The sequence below is a fragment of the Tetrao urogallus genome (genome assembly GCF_951394365.1).
Source record: "Tetrao urogallus genome assembly, chromosome: 15".
Taxonomy (NCBI): Eukaryota; Metazoa; Chordata; class Aves; order Galliformes; family Phasianidae; genus Tetrao; species Tetrao urogallus.
The window spans coordinates 14,868,039-14,893,487 of NC_136828.1; the positions used below are offsets into that span (position 1 = coordinate 14,868,039).

The window sequence follows — 25,449 nt, forward strand, 5'->3', positions numbered from 1 at the left end:
CGGGCATTGCAGTTCCCGCACCACTCCTGGTCCGTACTGTGGGATGAGGCCCCGGGCACCTAAAAACTACTAAAATGGCGGGCGGGGAGGGCGGAAGAAGGGGGTACGGCAACTCCGGGAGGCCATACTAAGCTGCGCGTCGGGGCGGTGGAGTGCACGCGGAATCGGCGGAGCGAGTGCTGAGTCGGTGCTGCCGCCGGCTTCTCTCTTACCCCGGACGCTGGGAGACGCTTCACGGCCGCAGAGGCTTGTGGGGCAGCCACAAAATGGAGGCGAACGGGAGCGGCAGCGGGAGCAGCAGCGACTCGGCCCCTGACTGCTGGGATCAGGCGGACATCGAGACGGGCAGCGGCGCCAGCCCGGGTTCCGCCCCGCCGGCCGCGGAGGCCGAGGCCCAGCAGGAGCTGCTTGGGGCGGCGTTCAGCCGGCAACTGAACGTCAACGCTAAACCCTTCGTGCCCAATGTCCACGCTGCCGAGTTCGTGCCGTCCTTCCTCAGAGGGGCACCGGCGCCCGGCCTGCCGCCGCCGTCGCCCCCGCCCGGCCTGCCGCCGCCCCACGGTGAGTGGGACGGGGTGGGCACCGGGATGGGGCCACGTTGGAAGAGCGCGGGGTGACGGCTGCCGGGCCCGGTGCGGGGGAAGAAGGAAAGGGCTGCGCGGGGCCGGGGGGTGGCGCGGGGCCTCCGGAGCGTGGGGGAGCCGGGCTGCACTGCGCTGGCCTGCGAGGTGGCTCGCAGCCTGGCGGGGGTCAGAAGGCAGCACTAGGCCCGGAGTGCCCGGGGGTGGGGAAGTCTCGCGCGGGAGAGGGGCTTTGCGAGGGGCGTCACGCGGCTCTGTCTGTCCGGAGGGGCGATAGCATTGCTGTAGGTAGGTTGGTGGTGGCCGCTTGCCCGTCCCCAAAGTCTGTGGGGCCTTAGGGAGGCTTTCGCAGGACCCGGTAGTACGGCAGAGGCGACCTTGTGGGAGGCAGAGCCCTGGTGCGGGTGCTGTGCTCTGTGCGCGGGGCCCCCCCTTGCCTCGTCCTGCCTGCCTTCGCTTGCAAAGGGTCACCCGTGGGGAGAATGAGCCACACAGCGGTCGTTTTCCTCGGCCTCTAGAGACAGTGATTGATGATTTTGGTGGTGATATGCATAGTGTTAGTGGGGGAATGGCACTGCTTCTGCCACCAGTGTTTCAGGCATATTTTAAATGTCTTTCTGAAGATCACATCAAGTAGCTAACTTTATTCTAACATGAAGCTGATAAACAGCTCGGAAGGAATGGAGATTTGCCTGTCTGGCCTATGTCAGTGGACGGACTTGTAATTTGCCCAGCTTTTAATTTTGAAGGGCCATGCAGGCAGCATTAATACTAGGTTTACTTTGCATATGGGATATTTAAGGAGAGCCTCTTTTCAATTTCCAGCTCCAAACTGAAGGTTCTTCCAGAAGTCAGACATATTGGTTAGTTTTGTGGCAATATATCAGTGTCACACTTGCAGCTAAGGAGTTTGTGACCTGGTAGAGACACTTTCCTGTGTTCTTTTGTGGTTTTTGTTTTTTTTTTTTTTTTTTTTTTTCTCCCGTAGAATCTTTCTGTATCCTTCCTGATACAGTTTGGAATAAGCTCATATTTCAGATGTTGATTGCAGTAGTTTTATTTCACTAAAGCTGCTACTTGTTAAACTGTGTTTATTATGATTTTGTGTTAATCGTGGCTTGTTATCCATTGTGTGCTGATTTAGTATGTGAGTTAGTCTGGCACTTACTGGGATCTACACTCAGCTGATGTTGATAGCTGAAATCTGTAACTTTCACATATGATCCTTTAAAATTTACATTACGTTAACCCCTTTTCTGTTTTAGAGAAAACATTGATTGTGGGTGGCTTTTTTACTGCTGTTAAGCATTCCTGATCTTTATTGAGAAATGTAGTTTATGTTCTATGTGGGGCAGACAGTATGTCAGTGCATTGAAACATGCTTCAAAGAAGTGCCTTGGACGGACTGTTGGATCTTGTTGAGATTAAATGTGTGTGTTAAGTTTCACTGGTGTGTAAGGCTCACTGTAGAGGTAGAGGAGGAAGTTCGAGGCTGTTCTAAACATGTCATTCAGCTTTAAGTAATATTTAATTCTTCTGTGGTTTTTTTAGCCAACCTTGTACCTAAGTCTTTTTAACTTTGTAATCAGTGCTTTGACTGAAAGCTTTTTGGGGTTTTTTAATGTTAGGAGAACTTTTTTTTTTTTCCCTTCAGCCACTCTGTAAAGCTTTTTTTCCTAAGACTTCCAGTATTTTAATAGGATTTGAACTACTTTTCCTCACCTGTTCATTGTATTTATTTCTTCATGCTTTAATTTTCTCCCCTCTTTTGCTACCTAAAGGGCTTATGGTAAGTTTCTGTCTTTCCAGATACTAAGGGTGACTTTACTGAAAGCTTGTTGTTAATCTGGAGTGATCAGAATAGCCTTTCTTTTTATCTTAGTTGAAGAGTACATTTCCTATATAGTGCTGTGATCTACCTGATTTGAATTCGACTTGCTTCTATATCTTCTTTGAGGTTCATAATTTCATTTTTCTATAATTAGACTTGAGTGTCCTTGAAGTTAAGTAGACAAAAATCTGCTGTTCTTTTCTACTCTCATTAATAAATAAGATAAATTATTTTTTCTTAACTGGAGGATTCTATTTGGTGTGGGGTTTTGTTTTGTTTTGTTTTGTTTTGTTTTGTTTTGTTTTTTTTCCCAGCTATGATGTACTCAGTTAAAGTAATTGACAGTCTTGTCCTGGCAGGGTTTTTGTATAAAGTGACAACAACTACTTTCCTGAGTAGGAGAACTAGGTGGAGCTGGCTCTGGAAAGAAATCGGGACAACATATTCAGCACCACTGTATAATCATAGGTTGCTTTTCAGCAATCAAGTTTGCTTTTGCTTCTGTAGGCAATTAGGTGTTCCATGACATACATTCTCTATTATCCTATGGGGTACGAAAATATTTATTACCTGTACTGAGGACTGTGCAGATACTTCTTTGAATTAAGTAGGACCCATATCTGAACTCTTAAGAAGAATCTAGATAATTGTCAGCTTAAGTGGCCTGAACCTAAGTTTTAGTAACTCTTTTCTCCTTAGAACTTTCTCTTACTGAGATTTTGAGTTGTGTTGAGATGTCGTCTTTCTTTTGTAATTCAAAGGGTGTTGTAGATTAAGATCAATGTGCAGATTATGTGTATATATGTGTATATATGTCTCTATAAGATATATGTGTATATATGTCTTTATACCCAAATTAGCATTGGGTATAGAGAAATTCCACAGAACTGATTTCACTTATCTGGCGGTTGTATGTCATAGTGTTTCTTTTTACACACAGTAACTCATATTTTTAGTAATTTATCTAAAAATCCTGTTGTGTGTTTAGAGCACTGAAATGATGTTCAGAGGAAAACCATTCAGGGGGTGAAATGCTGCTTTCCTAAAAGTTATGAAGCTTCTGATACCTTCATTCCAAATCATGGTTGTTTTTCTTTTTTTTCTGCTTTCTTTTGATAGCAAATTGTGTGCTAGTGCTTACTGCTAATGAAATTTCTGCTTGCAGATAGTTTAAGAATCAGTTTAGAATTACTGTTTGATTATAAGCAAAAAGAGTATATTGTTTAAATTTCTGAATCTAAGAAATGTATCTTTAAAAATATGTTCAAATGTTGTATTTGTGAGGACCTGCTTTTATCAAGTTGTGTCAAAACTCATTTGCTCAAAATCTTTCTGGGAGTTCCATCAGAAGTGTGAGATAGAGGCTTCCAAATTTTCTTTGCGACAGATAGCACAGAGTGCCTTCCAATGAATCGCGTCAAGAACATCTAGAACGAATTATGCTTCTAGGGGGAAGCTTCTTTTAGGAAAGCTTCTGCTGGACTAGCAAGCTCAACTAAATTAAGGCAAGGTATGATAGTTAAAATGACAGTATGGTTGTGCTAATGCCTCTAAACGTTCTTGATCATAGATGCCCCTCGCAGCTTTGCTGTTCTGTGACTTATTCTTAGTAAATTTTATTAATGTTGTAAATCAATACTTTTGCATTTTTGTTTGTTTCTGTATTAAGGCACAAAGGAACAGTTGCAACACTTTTTTTTTCTCTTGAGAAAATTGAAGTGTTAATAATTCATACCTGAAATCCAAACAAAGTTTATCCAAATGCAACATCAGCAAATGCAGCATCAATTTACACTATTATGGTTATGTTTTTGTCATAGTACTTGAATGTATGTGGGGTTTCTGGTAAAATCTATTGCAGCTCCCTTGCATGGGCTTTACATTGTTAATTTTTACACGTCATTTTTCTGCTCTTCGCTGCTGATTTTGCTTGAACCAGATGACCGAACTAGAAGATTTCCCAGAGTCCCTTCCCACCTGAATTGCTCAGTGCAGTATGCAGTGCTTGTGCTAAGGAAAAGGTGACAGTGATAAAACAATAAGGGGAGCAAATAGGTATATAATGTAACAGCTGGCGTAGAGAAGGATAACATTGAGCCTTTTGGTAGCACTAGTGCTACTGCTTCTTCTAACACATGTTATGTTGAACACTTCAAGCAGATTTCTGAATGTACTCAGCAATGACTAATTTAGGCAACTTGCACCTACCTACTGTCTCGAGCAAAGCAGGCACCTGGTTAAAGATTCAATGCCCCTTAGAATGTTTCACACCCTAAATATCCTCAGACTTGTAAATATTGATTTGCAAAGCTTACTCTTGAAATAGTTACGTTCAAGCAGCTGGGCATTCGCAGTCTGTGTATAGGTAGTAGCATCTATCATTTTGGTTTCTCTTGCTCTCATTTTTATTTACTTTGTAGCTAGCTGGAACATTCATGCTTTTCTCTTTTTTTTTTTTTTCTTTCTCTTTAAAACCAGAAACAAAGGGTCTGTAGTATCTCCTGCGTCTGTTCTGAAGCCTGTAATTTCCAGAGTTGGGTGGAATTACTTCCAAATTGGTGATGTCTTGCTTTGCCCCATTCTGTGTTCTGGAAGGAGGTTCCCCACTGAGAAGGTGGTCAGGTGCTGGAACAGGGGCCGCGTTCCTAGCACGAAGCTGCCATAGCTCAGGGAACATTTGGACAGTGCTCTCGGACATAAGGGTTTGATTTTGAGAGGTCCTGTATGGAGGCAGGAGTTGGACTAAAAGTTTTTTTTTCTTTGTCTAAAACTTATAGTTCACTGAGCTAGCATTAAATGGGTTACAAGTTTATGTGGCTTACTCATAACAACTTCTAAGTAGCTACATGATGATAATTTCCACACATATAGGGAACTGGTGACACTAGTGCTCGTAATTATTAAATAGCTCATAATTGTAACCTTAACTGTTCATATGAATGAAATTTAGTGCTATCATGTGAATACTAAGACATGGTATGAGTTACATATGAAAAAAAAAATCTTGAGTTACGTTACCACTTGACTGTTTAGAGCATTGGTGTCCTTTATCAGCTACTCTTGATGGCTGACCTGCATAGCCTCTTTCACAGTGGTCAGCATGGAGAAAGGCTGTATGTCTTGGCACTGCCTTGCAAGATCACCAGCTATAGTGTACGCATGTGGTGCAGTTAGGGTGCCACTCTGGTGTTGGTTGTCAACATCTCAGTTGTCTGCAGGCAGGTGGCCAGCATTGCGTTGTTCCTGTTGGAATAACTCATCAGGCTTGTGGCCTTTGCATGACTCCAGTAAAAGGCAAACTGCTAGAAGCCAGGCTGTGAATTAGATGAACTGTCCTGGAGAGTGTGCATGATCTGCTGACCATGTCTCTGGCACCCTGAGCTAGCTTACTGATTTACCATATTGAAAAGCATCGTGTTATCTTAAGACTTAGCTGTTTTATCAAAGTGCACACAGAAATAATTTGGAATAATTTTTGCATTCTAGTAGAAGTTCAATTTTAATAAGTCTTGTGTTTTTCTCCAGTTTTATGATGCAACACATACAAGCAAGGGATGCATGTAGTTGTCCGAAGCTAAGGTGGAAAGGTGGTTTTGTTGTGAAGGAATAAAACTGACAGTGTTTGATCAGTGATGTGTATGATGAAGAGGTTTGTATGAAAGTGGAATTCATACAATTTCAGTACAAAAGTTTGCTTAGGACAGGTGACTCAGTATTGAAATGTGCTATTTGTATGCATAAATCTTAAGACCTGAGTTTAATTTGGTAAAAATCCGTGGGATATGCAGGATTTTTGTTTTATTTGTTCTATTCCTACAGATTTTGAGATATATTTATGAAAGAGTGGAAATGTTAAGTAGTTGAATTGAGAGCTTGATTTTTATTTATTTTTTTTTTTTTCCTGATTGTCTGAGAAATCAGTATGTCGTTTCAGCACAGACATTTGGCTGTAAAGAAACTCTTATTTTTCACTGTTTTTCTTGAAAATCACTATGAGCTTTCTTAGACTCAGTTGCGAAGAAGCATGTTGGTTTTTTATAAGATAAACTTAAGGTGTGTGTCCTCACTGAGGAAGGAAAAAAGGTGGGTCTTACTAAGCTAGTGTGTAATAAAATCCTAAGAACACAAAGCAACTGGTATTTTTAAATTTTTTTATGAATGAATATTTTAAATGAATATTACTAAGTCATATTAAAACTGCTCATATATTGGTTCATTTTAAAAGCTAGACAAAACTGTCTCTTCCTCAAGCTGGTTCTTACCATATGAAGCAAGTCAGAGAAGAGAAGAAAGTAATTTTGGATGTAAATGAACTTAGAAAATGCCTGAATTACTTATAGTGAACTCTTGGAGATCTGTGTATTTTAAAATATTGAATATGAAACATTTCATTTAGCTCTAAACTTGTGCTTACAGTATCTTTTGGGTTGTTTGTTGTTTGGTTTGTTTGTTTTTTTAGAACTAAGAATCTCTTTCATTCTGATTCTTCTGCTCTGTAGGTTTGATTTGGACATTTAAGTTTTACTTTGGTGTAATATCCTTTTTTTTTTTTTTTTTTTTTAAGTGGGGAACAAACATCATGTAATTCATGAAAGTTTTCGTAGTGGTATGACTATTTTGTAAATACATATTGAACTAACTCAGGTATTCAAATCACAAGTATGGAAGATGATGGGATTCATAAGGTGGGTGTATTTCTTATCTCTAGCCTTCCAGGAATTCCTGGGAAGGGACTTGTTGTTCCAGTTCCAAGGCAACAACAAAACTGCTGTATAGTCTCAGACTTGTTGATAAGACTTCTTTCAAACTTAATTTGTCTCTTTGTGGTTTTTTTTTCTGCATTTGTTTTGTTTTTCCACTCTTCATTCTGTTGTACAAACCATTTAATTGACCCCGTATTGGAAGTACCAGCCTGGATTCTTAATTCTCTCTGCAACAGAGAAGTCTGAGTTCTGCTATATGTGGAAGCAGGTTATAGCTTTGCTTTGAGCCATGATAGCAGATTCTATGAAGGTGTTTGCACTGTGGCTCAGGTAACTGCTTCTGAGGATTTACCAGTTACCGTGGAACGGTATCTGCTTATGTGGAGATATTTGCTATTTGTTTATTCTGTGCTTCTGGTAAATGTTCCAGTTCAGATAAAGATGGAGCTCTCATTACTGCTTAGCATGTAAATTTGCCCATAGGACTGTACTTGAACTGTAGTTATGATCATAGAATCATCTGTGTCGGAAAGGATCTTCAAAGTAAGGACCGTTGTCAGCTGGACCTGCCACGTCCCATCTCTAAATCATGCCTTTAGCACCTCATATCCTTCCAGACCAATTAATTAGTTTTTGTGCTCTGGCAAATAGGAAGCAGAAATTCTCAGTGTTGTTCACTTCCTGGTTTAGATAGAGCTTTAAAAAATATTTTCAAAGGTTGAATGACAACTTTATCGGATCTGCTTGTGCAACTTTACTTACTGTACAACAAAAATGCTTCCAAGTACACCACTTGATGTAGTACGTAACAAATGCATCTGTTGTAGTAGGATACAATATAAATTAAGTAGGCAAAATGAATTCTAGCACAGGTTGTTTTTTTGTTTTGTTTTGTTTCTTGGAGGTCATCAGCTGTATTTAAAGAGACAAATCATCCTGTTATTAAAATAGAGCAATTTTTAACTCATTTTTGGGATCATGCATACTGCTTCAGTGAATATTGTTAAAACTTCTTTATTTCTTTCTCTCTCTCTTTTTTTTTTTTTTTTTTTTTTAAACCTTTTTCTGACTAGACTGTGAATTACATGAAGTCTAATGGTCTACCTATAGATAAATGCAACTTTGGACTACCAGTAGATAACTACAACACTTTTACTTTCTGCACTGATTTAATCAGAACCCTAGTAGTTTGTCTTTTCAAGAGGACTAAAGATAAACTGCACACCTCCTGTAACATGGTGAACAAGAAATGCAGCTGTTCCTGATTTAGAGTTCGAGGAGGGATGGAGTATAAAGGTGCTGCATAAAACTGAAGTGTTGTTAGCCATACATAAATCCAAGAATTTGAAGCATTACTTAACATTACAATTTCATATCATTTAAGATATGTAATGACTTTGAAGCCACTTTTCACACAAACTGCATTTTGAATCTAACTAATGTGATGAGAATCCTACCTGAGTTATGCTCACAGGAGAGAATTGAGAATTGTTAAGCTCCATGAAAAAGTGTTAGATTTTCTTTGTGTTCCATTTGCTGTATAGAATATTTTTATAACAGTAGCAAACTGTATTAACCTTAGTTGTTACTTCACTGACTTCCAGAAAATCCCAAAATTGGAAACTTTGTATATCTGCTTGAGTGTATTGGAGAGGTTGGGGTAAGTTCAAAGGGCTGCTTGGAACTTTCCTCAGTTTCCCTCACCTTTAAAGATATTGTGTTACAATGTCTTTTACTGCCCAGGGGAAATGAGCAAGGTTACTTCAGTCTTCTGAATTTGTTCAAAAACATTTTGCTACAGGGACTGTGTGGGGTTTGTTGTCTGCTCGTGCTGTAAATCAGCATCGACTCCTAGGTAGTAAGCCTATTTCAGCTAGATCCAAATTATTCGCTGTCCCCTCCCTCCCTCATGATCTAAATGTTGCTTAGACTGTTTCAGAACTTAAAGGTCAAGTGTTTTTCCTTGAATTACTGAGAGAGCTATTGTGTCTGCTCTGTAGTGGCAACTGCAGTGCTCGTTTACTGGCTGATAAATTGCTTTGGAGAGCAGATGCAGCCAAAAGGTGCCGGGTAGTTCAGTTTTTGATCAGCCCAGCTGCTTCTTTGCCTCAGTAGTTACAGATGCAGTACTGCTGATGCGAAGATGAAGAGTGCAGTGTGGCAGCGCAGCTGTTTAAGAAGTAGAACTGCATCCCTTCTTTGGGGGGTGATTTGTCTTAAAGTATACTTCAGGGCATTTGGTCATTTCCACATAGAGCAAATAACAAATCTGAAACTTTAAACTCAGATTTTTCTTTTCTCATCTTGTTTGTGAGGTACCAGTGCCTAGAATAACCTGCCTTAACTTGAAATTCTTTAGCAGAAGAAAGAAATTACTGAAGGGTGTTTCTTTTCATCACTTAGTGCCTGTTCTTTTTGAAATTGATAATCACAGAATCACAGAATCACAGAATCACCCGGGTTGGAAGGGACCTCAAGGATCATGTAGTTCCAACCCCCCTGCCTAGCAGGGCCACCAAACATACACATTTAGATCAGGTTGCCCAGGACCCCGTCCAACCTGGCCTTGAACACGTCCAGGGACGGGGCATCCACAACCTCCCTGGGCAGCCCGTTCCAGGGCCTAACCACTCTCCTCGTAAAGAACTTCCCCCTAACATCCAACCTAAATCTTCCCTCCTTCAACTTGGATCCATTTCCCCTAGTCCTGCTATTGTCAGCCCTTATGAAGAGTTTACTCCCCTCCTGGGTGTAGGTTCCCTTCAGGTATTGATAGGCTGCAATGAGGTCGCCCCGCAGCCTTCTCTTCTCCAGGCTGAACAAGCCCAACTCCCTCAGCCTGTCCTCACAGGGGAGGTGCTCTAGCCCCCTGATCATCTTAGTCGCCCTCCTCTGGACCCTTTCCAAAGGGTCCTACTTTACTTGATTCCTTCACAATGATAAGTCCTGCTTTACTTGATTCCTTCACAATGAACTCTCTTAGAGCAGTTTGTATTCCTTTCCTGCCTTGAAGGAGCAGTAGATGTCTTATGTAAGTCTGAGTCCTCTTGTAAAACATCTACTACTTTGTGTATCAAAGTGACCAGAGTTTAATCAGTGGCTATGGCAATGAAGAATAGGTCTTGTCCCTGCTGCTGTGTGGTGTTAGTGCTGTATGGCATCCATACACAAAATGTATTCATTTTTCTAGTTTGCTTAGATTATGAAAATTAACAGATGGACCTGCTTTCGGGAGTGCTACTCCTCAAGAGAATGAACTCTGTTCCCATCCTTTTTAAACTACTTGTAGATCTTCTCTTTGTGAACAAGTACACAAACACTGTCATGTAACAAGTTTTCCACTGTGGAGAAACTTTGGGAGTAAAATCAGGGGCTTGCTCAAATGACATTGGATTGAAACTAATTCTGCACGTGTAAAATTAGCCTTATGTTCATATTTAAATTCTGTGCCACCTGCTTACCATGCTTAAGTGGGACGCTTGATTTTTCCTGGTTCTCAAATGGCAATAATAATTCTTGCAAAGAATCTCAAAATAGTCTACTCTTCTGCTTTTACTTACTGTATCAAAGCTTTAAAAGAATGATTTGACCCTGTGGCACTGGGACTCTGGCATGTAGATCAGAAATGATATGATACAGAAGTGTAGGGAACCTTGCTCTGAATGCTTTCTTCTATGTTGCTGTGCCCTTTCTGCTGCTGCTGCTCATGGGGTGTTGTGCTCTGACCCACATTCACCCTGCCTGCAAGCTTTGTCATCTGGATCTCTTCCAGCTTTTCAGCATTGCTCCAGTTTATAGAAGTCTGCAGCAAATGCACAAACAGTGCTAAAGCAAAGAGGCTTAGAATCAGGTCCTTTTCTGCATGTTTTTGTTCTATTAAAGGGATTCTTTTTTTCACTGTAGGTCCCATTATGAATACAGAGCGAGTAATGCCATAAGATCTCTGCTTTTATAGTGTAACTGAAGGAAAGCTGATGGGTGCAGTTAAATAGAGGGTATGAATTTGTATTTGGCATGTGGCTGAAGTAAAAAAATATTTTTTTTTCTTTCCTTCAAAGAGTTTTGAATTTATACCAGAAGTAAATTGAATAGACTAAGGTTTTGGAGATAATTATAGAATGCCTCCTGATGGTGTGGAATGATGTCCCACAACATCAGGTGGAAGTTAATGTGAGCATATCGCTTTTAGTATGTTTAATAGTTAGCTGTACCTCAGCATATGGTTTAGTGGCATGATCGAGTGCATGAGAGGCTTGGATGAGCTATCCAGAAAACGTTCCTCTGGCTTTGAAATGTACACCTGGTGAGAAGTCCCTCCGGGTAATGTGGCTGTATTAGAGTATTTACAAAGACTGGCAAATTTAGTAGGCAGATGAATATATCATCAGTGACTCAACACAAGACCTGAATAATTTATTCTATCTAGTTTGTTTCAGTCTTATACTCAGTGCTTAGGAGGAATGTTTAGGAGGCAGAACAGTATTGTAGGTACGTTTGTAAGGTGAAGCTGGCAGAACCTTTCCCTACACTGTGACACTGCTAACACATTTTGTTGGGTACGGTCAAGCTGGTTTTCATGTTTCTAAACATCAGTTAGATACTAACAGTTAAACCAGCAAGTGTTTCCAAAAAAGATGGATAGGGTATAATACTGTGAATAGAGAAATTGCTTCCTTTGAAATAAGATCTTATTTTAGTGTATCTTTGAGGGATAAGGAACTATTTTCTGAACTGGTATATTATTTTTACAACTTAGAAGGAGCGCTCTTTGGAAATATTCATGCCTGGAGACTATATTTAATGCTGCTGGGTGGTGGGTGGAAGTAGTCTTTTAAATACACTTTTTGAAAGAACGGTCCTTTGTATAAAAGTGTGGAAATTGGTTACAACAGTGTTCTTTGATAAACTTTTTTTCAATGCAGGTTTACCTGTAGAGACTTCTCCAGAAGAGCAGACGGCCTCCTGTGAAGGTAATTTTTATGTTCTGACAACACAGTACAGCTCCATTAAATACAACTTAATGTGAATATTACAGAGATTCTCACTTTTTAATGTATGTCTGATCTCTTTCTAAAATTCATTCAGTGATTATTTAGTGTTAGAGCAGGCTCTGCAAATTACATAAGGTCCAATTGGTTTTTTGAAGGCCATAAAGGTCGCGTGAAGCAGAACTTTTAAAACTGAATAAGGTTGTGTTAAATAGCATAGGGAAGTGCCCGAGCATCTGAACTACACGTTTATTAGTTTACTCTATTATTCTGTGTTCTTGATATTGTTGTGATAAACGTGTACTTAATGATTCCTTTTTTCCCCTAGGTTCAAATGCTGCTGTTAACATGGAAATTTCAGAATCTGTTGGTAAGATGAAAGTAGTTCCATTTCACTATAATAGGTTTATAAAATAACCACAACTGTTTTGTTGTTGTGTGGTGGTGTTGTTGTTGTTTTTTGCTGAATCATTGCAAACAAAATTGAAGAGTACTTTACTGAGCCTTTGTGCTTTGGTCCTTTCTAATATTCATCAAGTCTTTATGCTTAGATTAGCAAACTGACCACAAGTATGCACTGACAGATGCAGTTGGATTACGTTGGAAAAAGCAGCAACATTTTATTCAGAAGTCATTTTCCATATATGAAATGCAACACACGAAATGGCGATTAATGAAAAATGTTAGTAATATGAATAATCAGAACATGAAAATAGTCTCTTTCTCCTTTTATTTGTATGGCTTTTCAGGAAACTTAAACCATTATCCCTCCCTTTTTCTTTCTAAACATATTTTTCTATGGATTCACACCAGCATGAATATGTGTTGATTTTCAGAAAATTTTTTCCCCCAATAAAATTTTTGCTTTATTAAAACAGAAATCTTTTAATTGCCTGTGAAACAGTTTTCTGATATTAGCATATAAGATTGTCCAAAAACTCCTAGTAATAACTATTTCAGAAATGAGCATCTGCCTTTTCAACATAAACAGATGTTCTCAGACTTGATAATCAGTATCTTTTGATTGCATCTTGGGGATAGGGGCTGTTCTCAGTAGTCATTCCTTTTAGTTTCTTGATCTGGTTTAGTATATTTATTTGGTTAATTTTTAGTGGAAAATGGAGAGACAGAGATGTCCCCAGAAGAGTCATGGGATCATAAAGAAGAAACAAGTGAAGCAGAACAAGGAAGTGGTCCAGTAGTGGATGCAGGACCTTCAGAAGAAGGCACTCAGGAAATGATGGAAGAGGAGGAGGAAATACCAAAACCGAAATCTGTGGTAGCACCACCAGGTGCTCCTAAAAAAGAGCATGTAAATGTAGTATTCATTGGGCATGTCGGTAAGTTGTAAGGATGGGAAGTAATGTATTGTATTGTGTATTATCTGGGAAGATTAGAAAATAATTCTGTTTTTCTGTTGCAGCTATTCATCCTCCCTCGAGGTTAATAGGCACATTCATCCTAATATGGATGTTTTAGAAAAAGTAATTTAAAGCAGGTCTTTCAGGGGAAGACTGGCAAGGATGGACTTGTCTGAGTTCTCTTGGACACAGTGGCGTTTGTGTTGATGATTTCTCAACTACTTGCTCTTCTGAATGCCGAAGTTACAAATCTGTGATAGTGACTCAAAGGACAGAATCAGAAAATGATGCTTCTTTTCTGTTTGTTATAAATGTTCTCAGGAGGTTCTTACTATTAATAATTGTTAATGAATTTAGAAATTATTTTTCAGCAGATAAAAAGTTATATAACTATAAACAACAGATCAACTTAATACAAGCCTGAAACCTGTAGCATAACATCCCATTGGAATAGTTTCAACAAGCTCCAGAAAAATCTTGTGATATCAGAAGTACAAAAGGACTATTGAATCATGGGTCCTATATTTTTACATGTAGAATCTCTTAGCACTTTAAGTGTTGTAACTTAGTCCTCAGGTAAATTCAGAGCAGAGTTGCACAAAAGTGAGGCAGTGGTCAGAGGTACATCTCTATTTTAAGGGCAGCCTCTAGAAATTAGTAGAAGAGTGAAGGGTAGCAAGGAAAGTGGTTTTGCAAGAGCTTCATACGCAAGTTTACCCCATGCTGTTGCTGGTCCCTTTTGTTGAGTTTTCATTAGTTACAAATGATGCTATGTTGATATGTATTAAAGCACTATTTTTTTATTTATTGTGAATGAATTGACAGTTAACTCATGGAAAAAAGGGAAACAGAGATGCTTCAAAAAATCAGTTGGATTAAATCTAGAAATTGTATCTTTGGAAGCAAGTTAGATGACTTTGTTCATAATTGCTTTCTCTTTTCCCCTAGGATTTTATTTTAAATTGTGAATGACTTAACATTTTTATTTTTGTTTTTTTGTTTAAGATGCTGGCAAGTCAACTATTGGAGGACAAATAATGTAAGGAAACTCAAATGAAATTTTTAGATTTGCTGTTCTGTTTTGTGAATTATAATGCATTAAGTAAAATAAGTTATGTTCTTTCTGAAGTTAATCAGCAGACTAATATTTTTTTTTTATGATGAAGCATCACTCTGTTTATTGTCTTTGAAGGTTTTTAATTTCAGCTGATCTAACCTTAAGAGTTTCAATTTATGGAAACAACTGCGAAAGCATGCATTATTAAATGGGGGAAAGACCCTCAATGCATTTTTTTTTTTTTTTTTTTTTTTTTTTCAGAATGAGACTATTTTTCATTATGCTTCTTAAATTATTTGTGCTTGTTAACTTCATCCTTTTCATGAGAATTTAAAAAAAAAAAATTGCTTATTCCCTGTGTTAACATTGGCAGGCTTAACTTGATTTAATTTGATTTTAATCAGATTTAATTGGATTTAAAATGTAAAATTAAAATGGTAATTTTAAAAGTCTATTTTAAAAATAGTGCATAGAAAATGCAGTATTTTATGGTATATAAGTAAATAAGTGCAGCTTGATCTTTATGTTTTGTCAAAAACAAGAAATGGAATGTGGTGCATGAAGAAATAAATGCTATCCTGCTGATGTGAAGTATTCCTAGGATTTTAAAGTAATTTTCTCAGCATAAGAGAGAGGTCTTTGTCTTGGCATTTTCATCTTGTTTTGTTTTAACAAAATTGGAATGTTGGAGCTGTCATGCTGCGTTTAACCTTGTAGTTCGTACAAGAGCAAATTAGCGTTCTGTTGTCTGACTGTCTGTTCTCCATGTACGAGGAAATTTCTGTTCTTAATGCTCCTACCGGTGTGCTGGGCTCCTGAACGGCTTGTTGGGCTTTGTTTTGTTAGATTTTTTGGTAGGAATTTTTCTGTGGTCTTTCATTTTTATAGAACATCACTTTGTTATAGGGGGCTGGGAAGGAAAAGGGTGCATGCCAAGATTGTCATTAATGTTCTATTTACTGGTGCTGATTTTTCCATTGTAAACTAAGCAGATTACCATTATTAGAAGATAAGTTGGAAGTATGTGAGTGAAAAAGCTGAATGTTGTGATGTTTTAAAACTGTACGCTCCTCATCAACCTGTTTTGGTAACTGAAAGATCTCTGCTAAAATAATAGATTACTTTCTATGTGTAGAAAGAACGAGACAAAAAAGTATTTTCCTTTAAATTTTAGAGATGTTTCACTTCATTCTTTTTCTTAGTTTCTCCTGTCTCCAATATGTAAATATCAGATGTAGTTTCTTTTCAAGATTTGTTACTGCAGAGCATTATACATGTAAGCTTACAAAAGATATTTATCTGTCATAAAGCAGTGATGGTGTACTTCCTACAAATAACTGTGTGGCCTCTTCTGGAGAAAAAAATCCACCGCTATTCACATCAGATTGATCCAATTCTTCAAAATAATCTGTAGGAATAGTACAACTAACTATTTGGAACTACATTCCTGTTTATGTAAAATTACTTTTTTTTTTTTCCCTCCCTCTTTAGGTATTTGACAGGAATGGTTGATAAAAGAACACTTGAAAAATATGAAAGAGAAGCTAAAGAAAAAAACAGAGAAACCTGGTATGAAACTGATTGAAGATAATAGCATCCTGTTTTCTTTGCATTGTGATGAAAATGAGAGTTTTTTTCATCTCTGTTCCTATTGGACTTGCTTCTTGCTGAAATGGGTTTGGATTGGGGGGGGAGGAACCTCTTGTTTTCTTCCAGTACTGCTTTATCCAGGGCTATGTTGAACAGTGCAATTCACGTTGAAACAGGTTTTATTGCTTTTTATTTTCCCTTTTTATCTTTTTTTTTTTTTTTTTTTTTTTTTTTTATCTTAGAACCATGCCTAGTTGTCTGGTAAAAGGAATACAAAGCAGGTGATTTTCTCAAACATCTCTTGTGTTTATTCAATTTGTGTCTTTCACCCGTAAACAGCAGAGAGGGACCTAAAAGATTGAGATCAAAATTGTCAGTGTAGAAGATACGAGAAAAGATCAAGTGGATAGTTCTGGCATTAACATTTATTTGTATGAAAAATGAGAGAGCACATGGGGTCTAGTGTTCTTAAGTTTCTATCAGGCAAGACGATGCTGTCATGTATAGATTTTGGGGTCTTGTTTGTAGTGTGTTTTTTCTTCGTTTGTGTATTGTATACACACACGGAGCATGTATGGCAGCCTGTGTTCTCTGTCAAACAGCTCCTGGAAAATTGATTTTACTTCGAACCTTTTCATTTTTAGCTGTCACAGGGAAATGGGGAGTTGGAACAGCAGCAGCCAAAAACTTTCTTAGCAAGAGAACAGCAGTGGAACTGTCTAGGAGTGGGCATTGACCTGAATTAACTGTATTATATGTGAGAGGTAGAGGGGTAGAAAGGGTGACGTGTGTTACTTTTTTATCAAGTAAGCATAATTTCCCCTGTTGGAATTTGGCCATGATAATGAGTATTTAGGAACATTTCTAAATATTGATGGCCAACTTGGACACAGATTTTCTCTTTTTTTTTTTTTTTTTTTTTTTTAGAGAGTAGCAATTGAACACTATTTTTATTCCTTAAAGTACATCCTGATATACAACAGAAAATACTGCGCGTCTGTCGTTATTGGAGATCTTGTTTTGCGTGTTGAGAGTCTTGAAATTTGAACAATTTCACTTTATGATTTAAAAAATAAATAAACTTCAGTGCAGTTCAAATTTCAAAGATACATTTCCTTTCTTAAAAACCAAAGTGCAAAAGAAGCTTTGTTATCCAGTTACCATGCATTGGTTTCCTGTTTGACTTCTGTAAGCTGAGAAAAACTTGACCTGTAACTTGACTGAAATCTTCCAGCCATGGTTTACAACAGCATGATTACAATGCATAAGATCATGTGCACTGTTGCTATCTAGCTCACTATCTAGACTTCAGTGAGTAACAAAAAACCTAGCTTCTCCCTAGGGAAGAGTGTGATTGTGTAACTGTAATTCCCAGTATTTAGTGCATCCTCTGACTCCATTGAGCTGAACATAATGTCTATGAGTTACATGGTCCCTGAAGTTCCATCTCTTGATTACTGCTCAGCTGAGTTAGCAACTATCTCTTTAGAAATCATCAAGACAATAGGAAAGTTAAACTAAGCTGCAGTTAACACTTAAAAATAACTGTTTTTAAGCCAGTTCAATTATTACTACTTATTGAGTATTACTTGGATTCTCTCTCTTCTGTTCATCGATTTTTTTATTTATTTTTTTTTAAAAATCCTGAAATAAAAATCTTTTTTTGACAGTTTATTCTTCACTTCATTTGTCTAAACTTAACTCCAACATGTATTTTAGCCAACTTCTGCTTAATTTTGAAGCAAAAAAATACTTGCAAATCAGAACTGTTAATTATGTTCAAAAAGGGAATGGTTTTGTGTTCGATCCACACAAGTTTGTTTTTCAAACTTGAGGGAAGCTCAGTGCTGTAGTATTTGAGGTTAGATCATACCTGGAGAACTTAGGAATTGAAAACTGTTGTTCAGAATTGCACAGGTTTATGTGTAGGACAGCTAGCACTGGGCAGTAAAACTCAAATAACATTCTAAAAAGTCACTATTGGTGTTGAAAATGCTTTAGTTTGGTAGTGTTTATGTGATTAAGAATTGTTAAGGGAAAAAGAAATTTTATGATAACCAAATGTTCATACTTAAGTAAAAATTAATATAAAAACAATATGTGTTTTTTGTAGGTACCTTTCATGGGCTCTAGACACAAACCAAGAAGAACGTGACAAAGGTAAAACAGTGGAAGTAGGTCGTGCCTACTTTGAAACTGAGAAGAAACACTTCACTATTCTAGATGCTCCTGGGCATAAGAGCTTTGTTCCAAATATGATTGGTGGAGCTTCTCAAGCTGATCTTGCAGTGCTGGTAAGGTCAAATTAGACTGTTCTGTTTTGGATGTATTGTGGAATTATGCTTTTGACTTACTTTATTTACTCATTTGGTTGGCTAAAGTATCCAAAATTTAAAAACCTGAAGTATCTTTTGGAGTAACTGAAGAGCTTTTTAAAATAGTTCACAATTACTGTGTGGTTTTTATATACATTAGTGCAGAAACTGATGGATAATATTCAGGCTATGCCAATGTATTTTCCAAGCTTTTATCAATTTTGACCTTAATCCAAAATAACTTTGGTAGTAATATTATCCATTGTCTGTTGTTCTACTGAGAGAACTGTAGAGCTTATTATTAAAATATGCACTCTTAACTAGGTTATTTCTGCAAGAAAAGGAGAGTTTGAAACTGGATTTGAAAAAGGTGGACAGACGAGAGAACATGCCATGTTAGCAAAAACAGCAGGTGTAAAACATTTAATAGTTCTTATTAATAAAATGGATGATCCAACTGTAAACTGGAGTAATGAAAGGTGAGTTTAACATAACAATGAAAATTTCATCAAAAGATATCAAAATAAGCTATTTTTCAACTTATTTTGTGTCTTTTTTTTTTTTTCTGGAAACCTTGAAACTTTATACTGAACTTGAGAGGAAATTTTGCTTTCTGTAGTTTAATTTGCCAGTTCTTGATTGCTTGGCCATGTGTCTGTTAAACTCCTAGCTGAGGTTTGGTGAGAACAGCATTTCCCTAGAGATGTTTTCGTAGTGACGGGTTACAGTTCTTCCTGCAATAAGAATAGCTGTCAGAGTACTTGTCATGCTGTCAAGAATCATGAAAGTTTTTGAGGAAAGCTATCAGGGATTATGCAACCTTACATCAGTTTGGTGTGCTACTTGAATAAGGCAAGGCCAATTGTTCTCTCTTGGTTGTGCCCCAACCTTCCTAGAATCTTTGACGTTACTGAATTCAGCAGAAACCAAAGGGAACAAGCATAATAGAAACAGCATTGTCTTGTGAAATGATATAGAATATGGGAAGAAACAAAGACATCAGTAGCATGAAAGCCTGCAGAATGATCTCAGTAGCTATCTACTTTGTCTGTCCTGGTATCTTGCCCTGTGCCTCTTGCTTAAAAGTTTATCTGGTCTGTGCTGCTGTTTATCCATCCATTAATTGGTCAGTGGGAGAAAACTAGTTGTGCTCTATGGAGCAGAGGAATAAGGGAAATAGGCACTACTCAGTTGTACTGAAAGATTGGGGAGAAAATGCAGTTAGCCCACTGAGATTTATTAGTTTTGCTGTTTACAAAATAACTGCTGAGAATTTAAATAAGGCTGATTTTGTTGTTATGTCATGTTTGAAAAATTCAAGTTTTGATGTACTGCTCATTTCAAATAGATACGAGGAATGTAAAGAGAAACTGGTTCCATTTTTGAAGAAAGTTGGCTTTAATCCCAAGAAAGATATTCATTTCATGCCCTGCTCAGGACTCACTGGAGCAAATCTTAAGGAACAGTCTGAATTCTGTCCTTGGTATATGTATGTATCTTAAATTCAATGGCTTGCATATTAGTTACATTTCAATAGGAATAAATGCTACAGTGAAAGTTGGAAGTATAGCTTGGCATATTATATTTGTGTTTAAGAATTATTGGCTGAAGTACTTGAGGAAGTATGAGTATGGCAGGAAGAACACAGAGCCCATGTAATTAACTGAACATGAAAGCCATAAAAGGTTGGAGTTAGCAGATTCTGTAAAAGTATTAGTATTTATTAAATTTTGCCTTTGTGGAATTAAATGCCTTACTACCATTTCAGATTATCAGTGATTGCATACATTGCTAGGATGAGTAACTGTTTTGATGTGAAGTTTGCTTGAAACTGTATTATAATTAGTGACAAGCCACAAATAGGAGTACTAGACATCATATTTTCCAGTATTCTTGATAGCAATTAAAACATTAACAAAAATCATATTTGAAACTATCTGATGGGTTTTGACTATTCAAAACATACTAAGTGTATTGAGCAAGATTGTCAAGGGAATAATGTGTAAAATATACCTAAAATGTTACATAACCATGTGCACTTCCTAGGTATAAAGTGTTAGCTTGGGTGATGTGAACACTAATGATGGGATGTTATGATGGATACAGCTATCTATTAGAGGGCACAGTGATCAACAATAACATATGAAAATGTTTCCCTTTGTGAAACTGCATTTATTCACTCTGGGTATTTTTTTTAAATAGATGGGTGCTTGTATAATTAAAATTAATGCCTTCTGCTTTTAGTGGATTACCATTTATTCCATATCTGGATAACTTGCCAAACTTCAACCGTTCAGCTGACGGACCAATCAGGCTGCCAATTGTGGATAAATATAAGGTACAAATTAAAATGATAGTATTGAAAAGATAAGTGGTTTATTTTCAGAAAGCAGTAAATTGACTATTGTTTTTCTAGAGGGTATTGTTTTGTCTTTCCAACTGTGGAGTAATGACAGAGGGGAAGTAAGCCACTGACATTAAGACTCCTAATCTGTAATGTTTTTTGAGAACAGTTTCCAAAACATCAAGTATTGCTGTGCTTTGTAACTTCATAGGGTTAAGTAATTACACTTTTCTAAGTATTATAAAGCAGACTCTTGAGGAAAAAAATGTTTTGAATTTTTAATGTACCAATTTATTTTCATGAAGGATATGGGCACTGTGGTCCTTGGAAAGCTGGAATCAGGCTCAATTTGCAAAGGACAACAGCTTGTGATGATGCCAAACAAGGTATGGTAAGGTTTAGATATTTAGAAAATATTTCTACTCTGAAAACAGCTTGATTCTTAAATGTATTCATTTACTACTTTAAATCAGAACAATTTCTATTCAGTTGAGAGGAATTAAGGACTCAAGTAACAACTGACGTTCCTAGGTGTATATACACATACATGTATGTGTGTCATTCATTTCCTTAGCATTCATAACTCACATTATATCTTTTTTTGTAAACTAAATCACTAGTGCTACAAACAAACAGCTTATTTAAAGTGTTTTGTGTTGTATTTATTAGAGGGCCCACAAAAAAACTAAGGATGGCTCTAGTTAAGAGTAGGTTATGTAGGTAGGCTGCTGTTACTTAATGTAAAATTGTTATTTGAAATCATTGTGTTGACCTGAAGAGAATATAAAAATGAAGAATTTGAAAATACAGTTTGGGAGATAGAGAAGACTAGTGTACTGAAATAATGGTTGTGTTTGCTTCCCTTACCGAACCTTACCTCCCTTCCCTTTCCTTCCCTTCTTACAAAAAAAAGCGAAAAGGAAATTTTGCTCTTAACTATTTGTCATCTTGTTTAACCTGGCACTTTTTCCAGTTCTATACACTGAGGTAGTTTGCTAGAAAATGTCTTGATACTCAAATGTACAACACATCTATAGCTAACTGAAAGCTGGTATTTCTTAATCAAAGTATGTCAGCTTCAGTAAGATTACTTAAGATCACTTAAGCTTTCTTAAGGTCGTTTAATAGACAACAGCTTTTTATAAAACTACTGCTTGTTATTTTGGGGTTGAGTGGAGAAAATAAGAGATTCTAAATGTGTTTAACCAAACTATTACAGAATTTTTATTCAGGAAATATCCAGTGTTTTTAATGACATTCTTCTTTTATTAGTTGCTTTTGCAGTTAATGAGTATTTAACCTAAGCTTCAGGAACTTTTTCTGAAAAAGCTCCTGTGTTTTATATTGGCTAGTAACACACACGCGCGCACACACATATATATATATGTATATGTGTGTGTGTGTATATATATATATATGTATGTATGTATATATATATGTATATACACACACACACACACACACACACACACACAAAATTAGAAGAGACATTACAGCATATAGAAAGATCAAGGAAATAAGTTTTTATTTCTTCTTAGAGCGTTCGTGAATCTGTTTTTTGGAGAAGATGATAAAAATAGATCCTGTAGAATTCTGATACTGAAGGATTTCATGGATCACATTTGTATTCAAGCTATTTCATTTGGAATGTAATGACTGCACAACAATATAGGTTGCATTCTCCTTAGTTAGCAGTTTGCATCTATTGTCCCTCTCAGATCTAAGTAAATTTTTTTAACTAATTTTCTTTTGAGACATAGTGGATATATTTTGAAATCTGCTTTCTTTCTATTAAACATATGATATAGAATTATATGAAATAAAATCTTTTTGAATAAATACACTGCTTTGAATTCTAATGACTCATCACTCAAATGTTTTGTTTTTTTGAAGCTTACAAAACTGAATATAATGGAATTAAATGATAATGAGTTTATTTATTGAAATCCTGTTATACTGAAGTGATTTTGTACCAGACTAAACTATTCATAACAGAAAACTGCATTTTTTTGCCTAAAGCACAACGTGGAAGTTCTTGGAATCCTTTCTGATGATGTAGAAACTGATTCAGTAGCCCCAGGTGAAAATTTAAAGATCAGACTGAAGGGAATTGAAGAGGAAGAGATCCTGCCAGGATTTATTCTCTGTGATTCCAACAACCTGTGTCATTCTGGACGCACGTTTGATGCCCAGGTAGAATAATTAACATTTGATTGCTGTGTAAGTGGGTAAAAAGCATCAAAATATTTTGCCTGTTCCACCAAACCTAATTTTTAGCAGTTTCATTTGAGACCTCTCATTTGTTATTGTATCTCTGAACTAACTGACAATAATATACAAAGCTATTCTGACCTCATCTGTCTGAGTTTAAAAAATGTTGTTTGTTTTGAATGTAACTTAGTTAAGTTTTATACACCTATAACGTGGAGAACAGGATCTTGTCAAAACAATTCTTCAGTTAGAAACAACTTAGTCATCTCCAAGTCTTCATCTAACAAAGATGTTATGCTTGTGTGTTGAATTACATTTTAATAGTTCTTTATTTAGTTGTTCTCTGCTCTCTTATGAGTTGAAGAAAAGGAGAAATGAACTTTTTTTTTTTCTTACAGATAGTGATAATTGAGCACAAATCCATTATCTGCCCAGGTTACAATGCTGTGCTGCACATCCACACCTGTATTGAAGAAGTTGAGATAACAGTAAGTTGTGATATGAATCTAGTCAATGTACTTACCGGGGTGAAGAGTTCTCTAGAGTGACTAATAAAACAAAGTTCCAAACGTGGCTGTAGCTGTTAGCACAGATCTTCAGTGAAGACGGATTATTTTATGCAGTAAGTCTTAAAAGAAATAACCACTGCTTTAGCATTCACAGCTATTAATAATACTAAATATTATTTCCTCTTTTACAGGCCTTAATCTGCTTGGTGGACAAAAAAACAGGAGAAAAAAGTAAGACACGGCCTCGCTTTGTGAAACAAGATCAAGTATGCATTGCTCGTTTAAGGACAGCAGGAACTATCTGCCTTGAGACATTCAAAGATTTCCCTCAGATGGGTCGCTTTACTTTAAGAGATGAGGGTAAGAGTGCTGCAAAAATACAGTTATTACAAATAGATTGTGCATGACAATGAAGCATTGCCAACATCTAGTTGAAATTACTGTGTCTGTGTAACAGCAGAAAGTAAATAAAAATTATTGTTGGTTGAAGTTCTTGCTAGAATTTAGTATGTTTTATGTTAGAGGAATAATTTACAGAAAGGTACGCTGTTGAGATAAAGGGCTGAATTTGAAGAACTATGAGCACTGTTCTCCTAATGCATCCTGGAATGTCTACCCAGGATACAAATACCATAGTATCTCTATTGAGAGACCAAAAAGATACAACTGTTATCTTTAAAAGAAATAAACAGACCTGGCAGAAGGATTCAGCTCTGCATTCTGCTTAACTGGATACAGAGCACACTTTCCGTGATCTGTAATGTATGTTCTAATATGAAAACAACAGGTTTTACTATTTCTATTTACTCTTTTATAGTACTTCTAAAATATATTGGTGTTTTCATCATGCAACACAGAAATTTATTCTCTATATTATTTCTGGACACATTTCACTGGACAGCCTGTGTTTCTGGCGAAAGCTTTTGTGCTCGTAAGAGATTGCGCATATTTTTTTCCACAATGTATGTAACTGTGGTGTTTGTCTCCTTGGTTTAGGTAAGACCATTGCAATTGGAAAAGTTCTGAAACTGGTTCCGGAGAAGGACTAAGCATTTTTCTCAATGACCCCCGCGTAATACTGTGAGGAAAATCGACTCTGCAGAAGCCTACTTCACTCCGCCTTCTTATTTTCTGCCCATTAATTAACTTCTCCCCATATTTTGCAAAGACAAATTTCACAGCAAAGGTCCACATTATGTCAGCTTTCTCATATTGAGAGCTCTGCTATGCCACTGAATTTCCCCCCAAAATTTTTTTTCTCCCAAATTCTGCTTCCTTGGAAAGATTCGGCAATAGCTTTGTAGTCATGTGGACATAATTGCCTATAATTACGAAATTCTAATGGATTTTTAATGTTTAATTTCCCCTGACATATACTTTTTTTTTTTTTTCAAGGCAGATAATTCAGAGTGTGCGAGTGTGTGTGCACATGTTACAAAGATGACTACCATGTTAATAAAAACTATTCAATTTGAAATCTTTTTCAGTATTTGAATTGCTTTTGAATAATGTTTTTTATCCAAACAATTGCATTAGCTTTTTAACTGTCCAGTAACCAGATATTTGGATACTTGGATTTTTCTAAACTTCTCAGCCTCCCCACATGCACAGTTTTAAATGAGGCAATTAGGCACTCAACCAAGTTTGTAATTAGATAATTCCTTTTGCCCCTTTCCTTCGCTCAGTGCATCTTTAAAATTAAAAACATTTGTGCTAATGTGGCACTTTCACTAGTTTTACATTTATTAATATTTTCAGCAAATTTAGGTTGACTTAACATCACTATTAGACACAGTCAATTTTGCAGACTAGAACTACATATTGTCTTTATAAAAATCCAGCATTTTTAAATTCTTATCTGCAGAGAATTCCAACAACCGGTAAATCAGTGAAATTGCAAAAACAAAAATTGGTGGCAGTAGTGCCTACTAATATTTGTAAGAGCTGCATTTTGTGGGA

The 25,449-nt window shown here is 37.0% G+C and overlaps 1 protein-coding gene across 2 annotated transcripts; it reads left to right on the plus strand.

Moving 5' to 3' along the window:
* Positions 1 to 251: 251 nt before the first annotated feature.
* On the plus strand, positions 252 to 24,663 carry GSPT1 (G1 to S phase transition 1; the record flags this gene model as incomplete). Of its 2 annotated transcripts, none has more annotated exons than XM_079542727.1 (15): positions 252 to 597; positions 12,038 to 12,085; positions 12,432 to 12,473; positions 13,216 to 13,443; positions 14,470 to 14,503; positions 16,013 to 16,090; positions 18,225 to 18,405; positions 18,751 to 18,905; positions 19,775 to 19,915; positions 20,671 to 20,764; positions 21,076 to 21,156; positions 22,790 to 22,963; positions 23,380 to 23,469; positions 23,682 to 23,850; positions 24,487 to 24,663. In XM_079542727.1, 15 exons carry the CDS (start codon positions 267 to 269, stop codon positions 24,537 to 24,539), a joined length of 1,899 nt encoding a protein of 632 aa, XP_079398853.1. In that variant the 3' UTR covers positions 24,540 to 24,663. The 2 variants fall into 2 exon arrangements, with proteins under 2 accessions (XP_079398853.1, XP_079398852.1); XM_079542726.1 differs by having other exon boundaries at positions 267 to 561.
* Between the last annotated feature and the right edge of the window lie 786 nt (positions 24,664 to 25,449).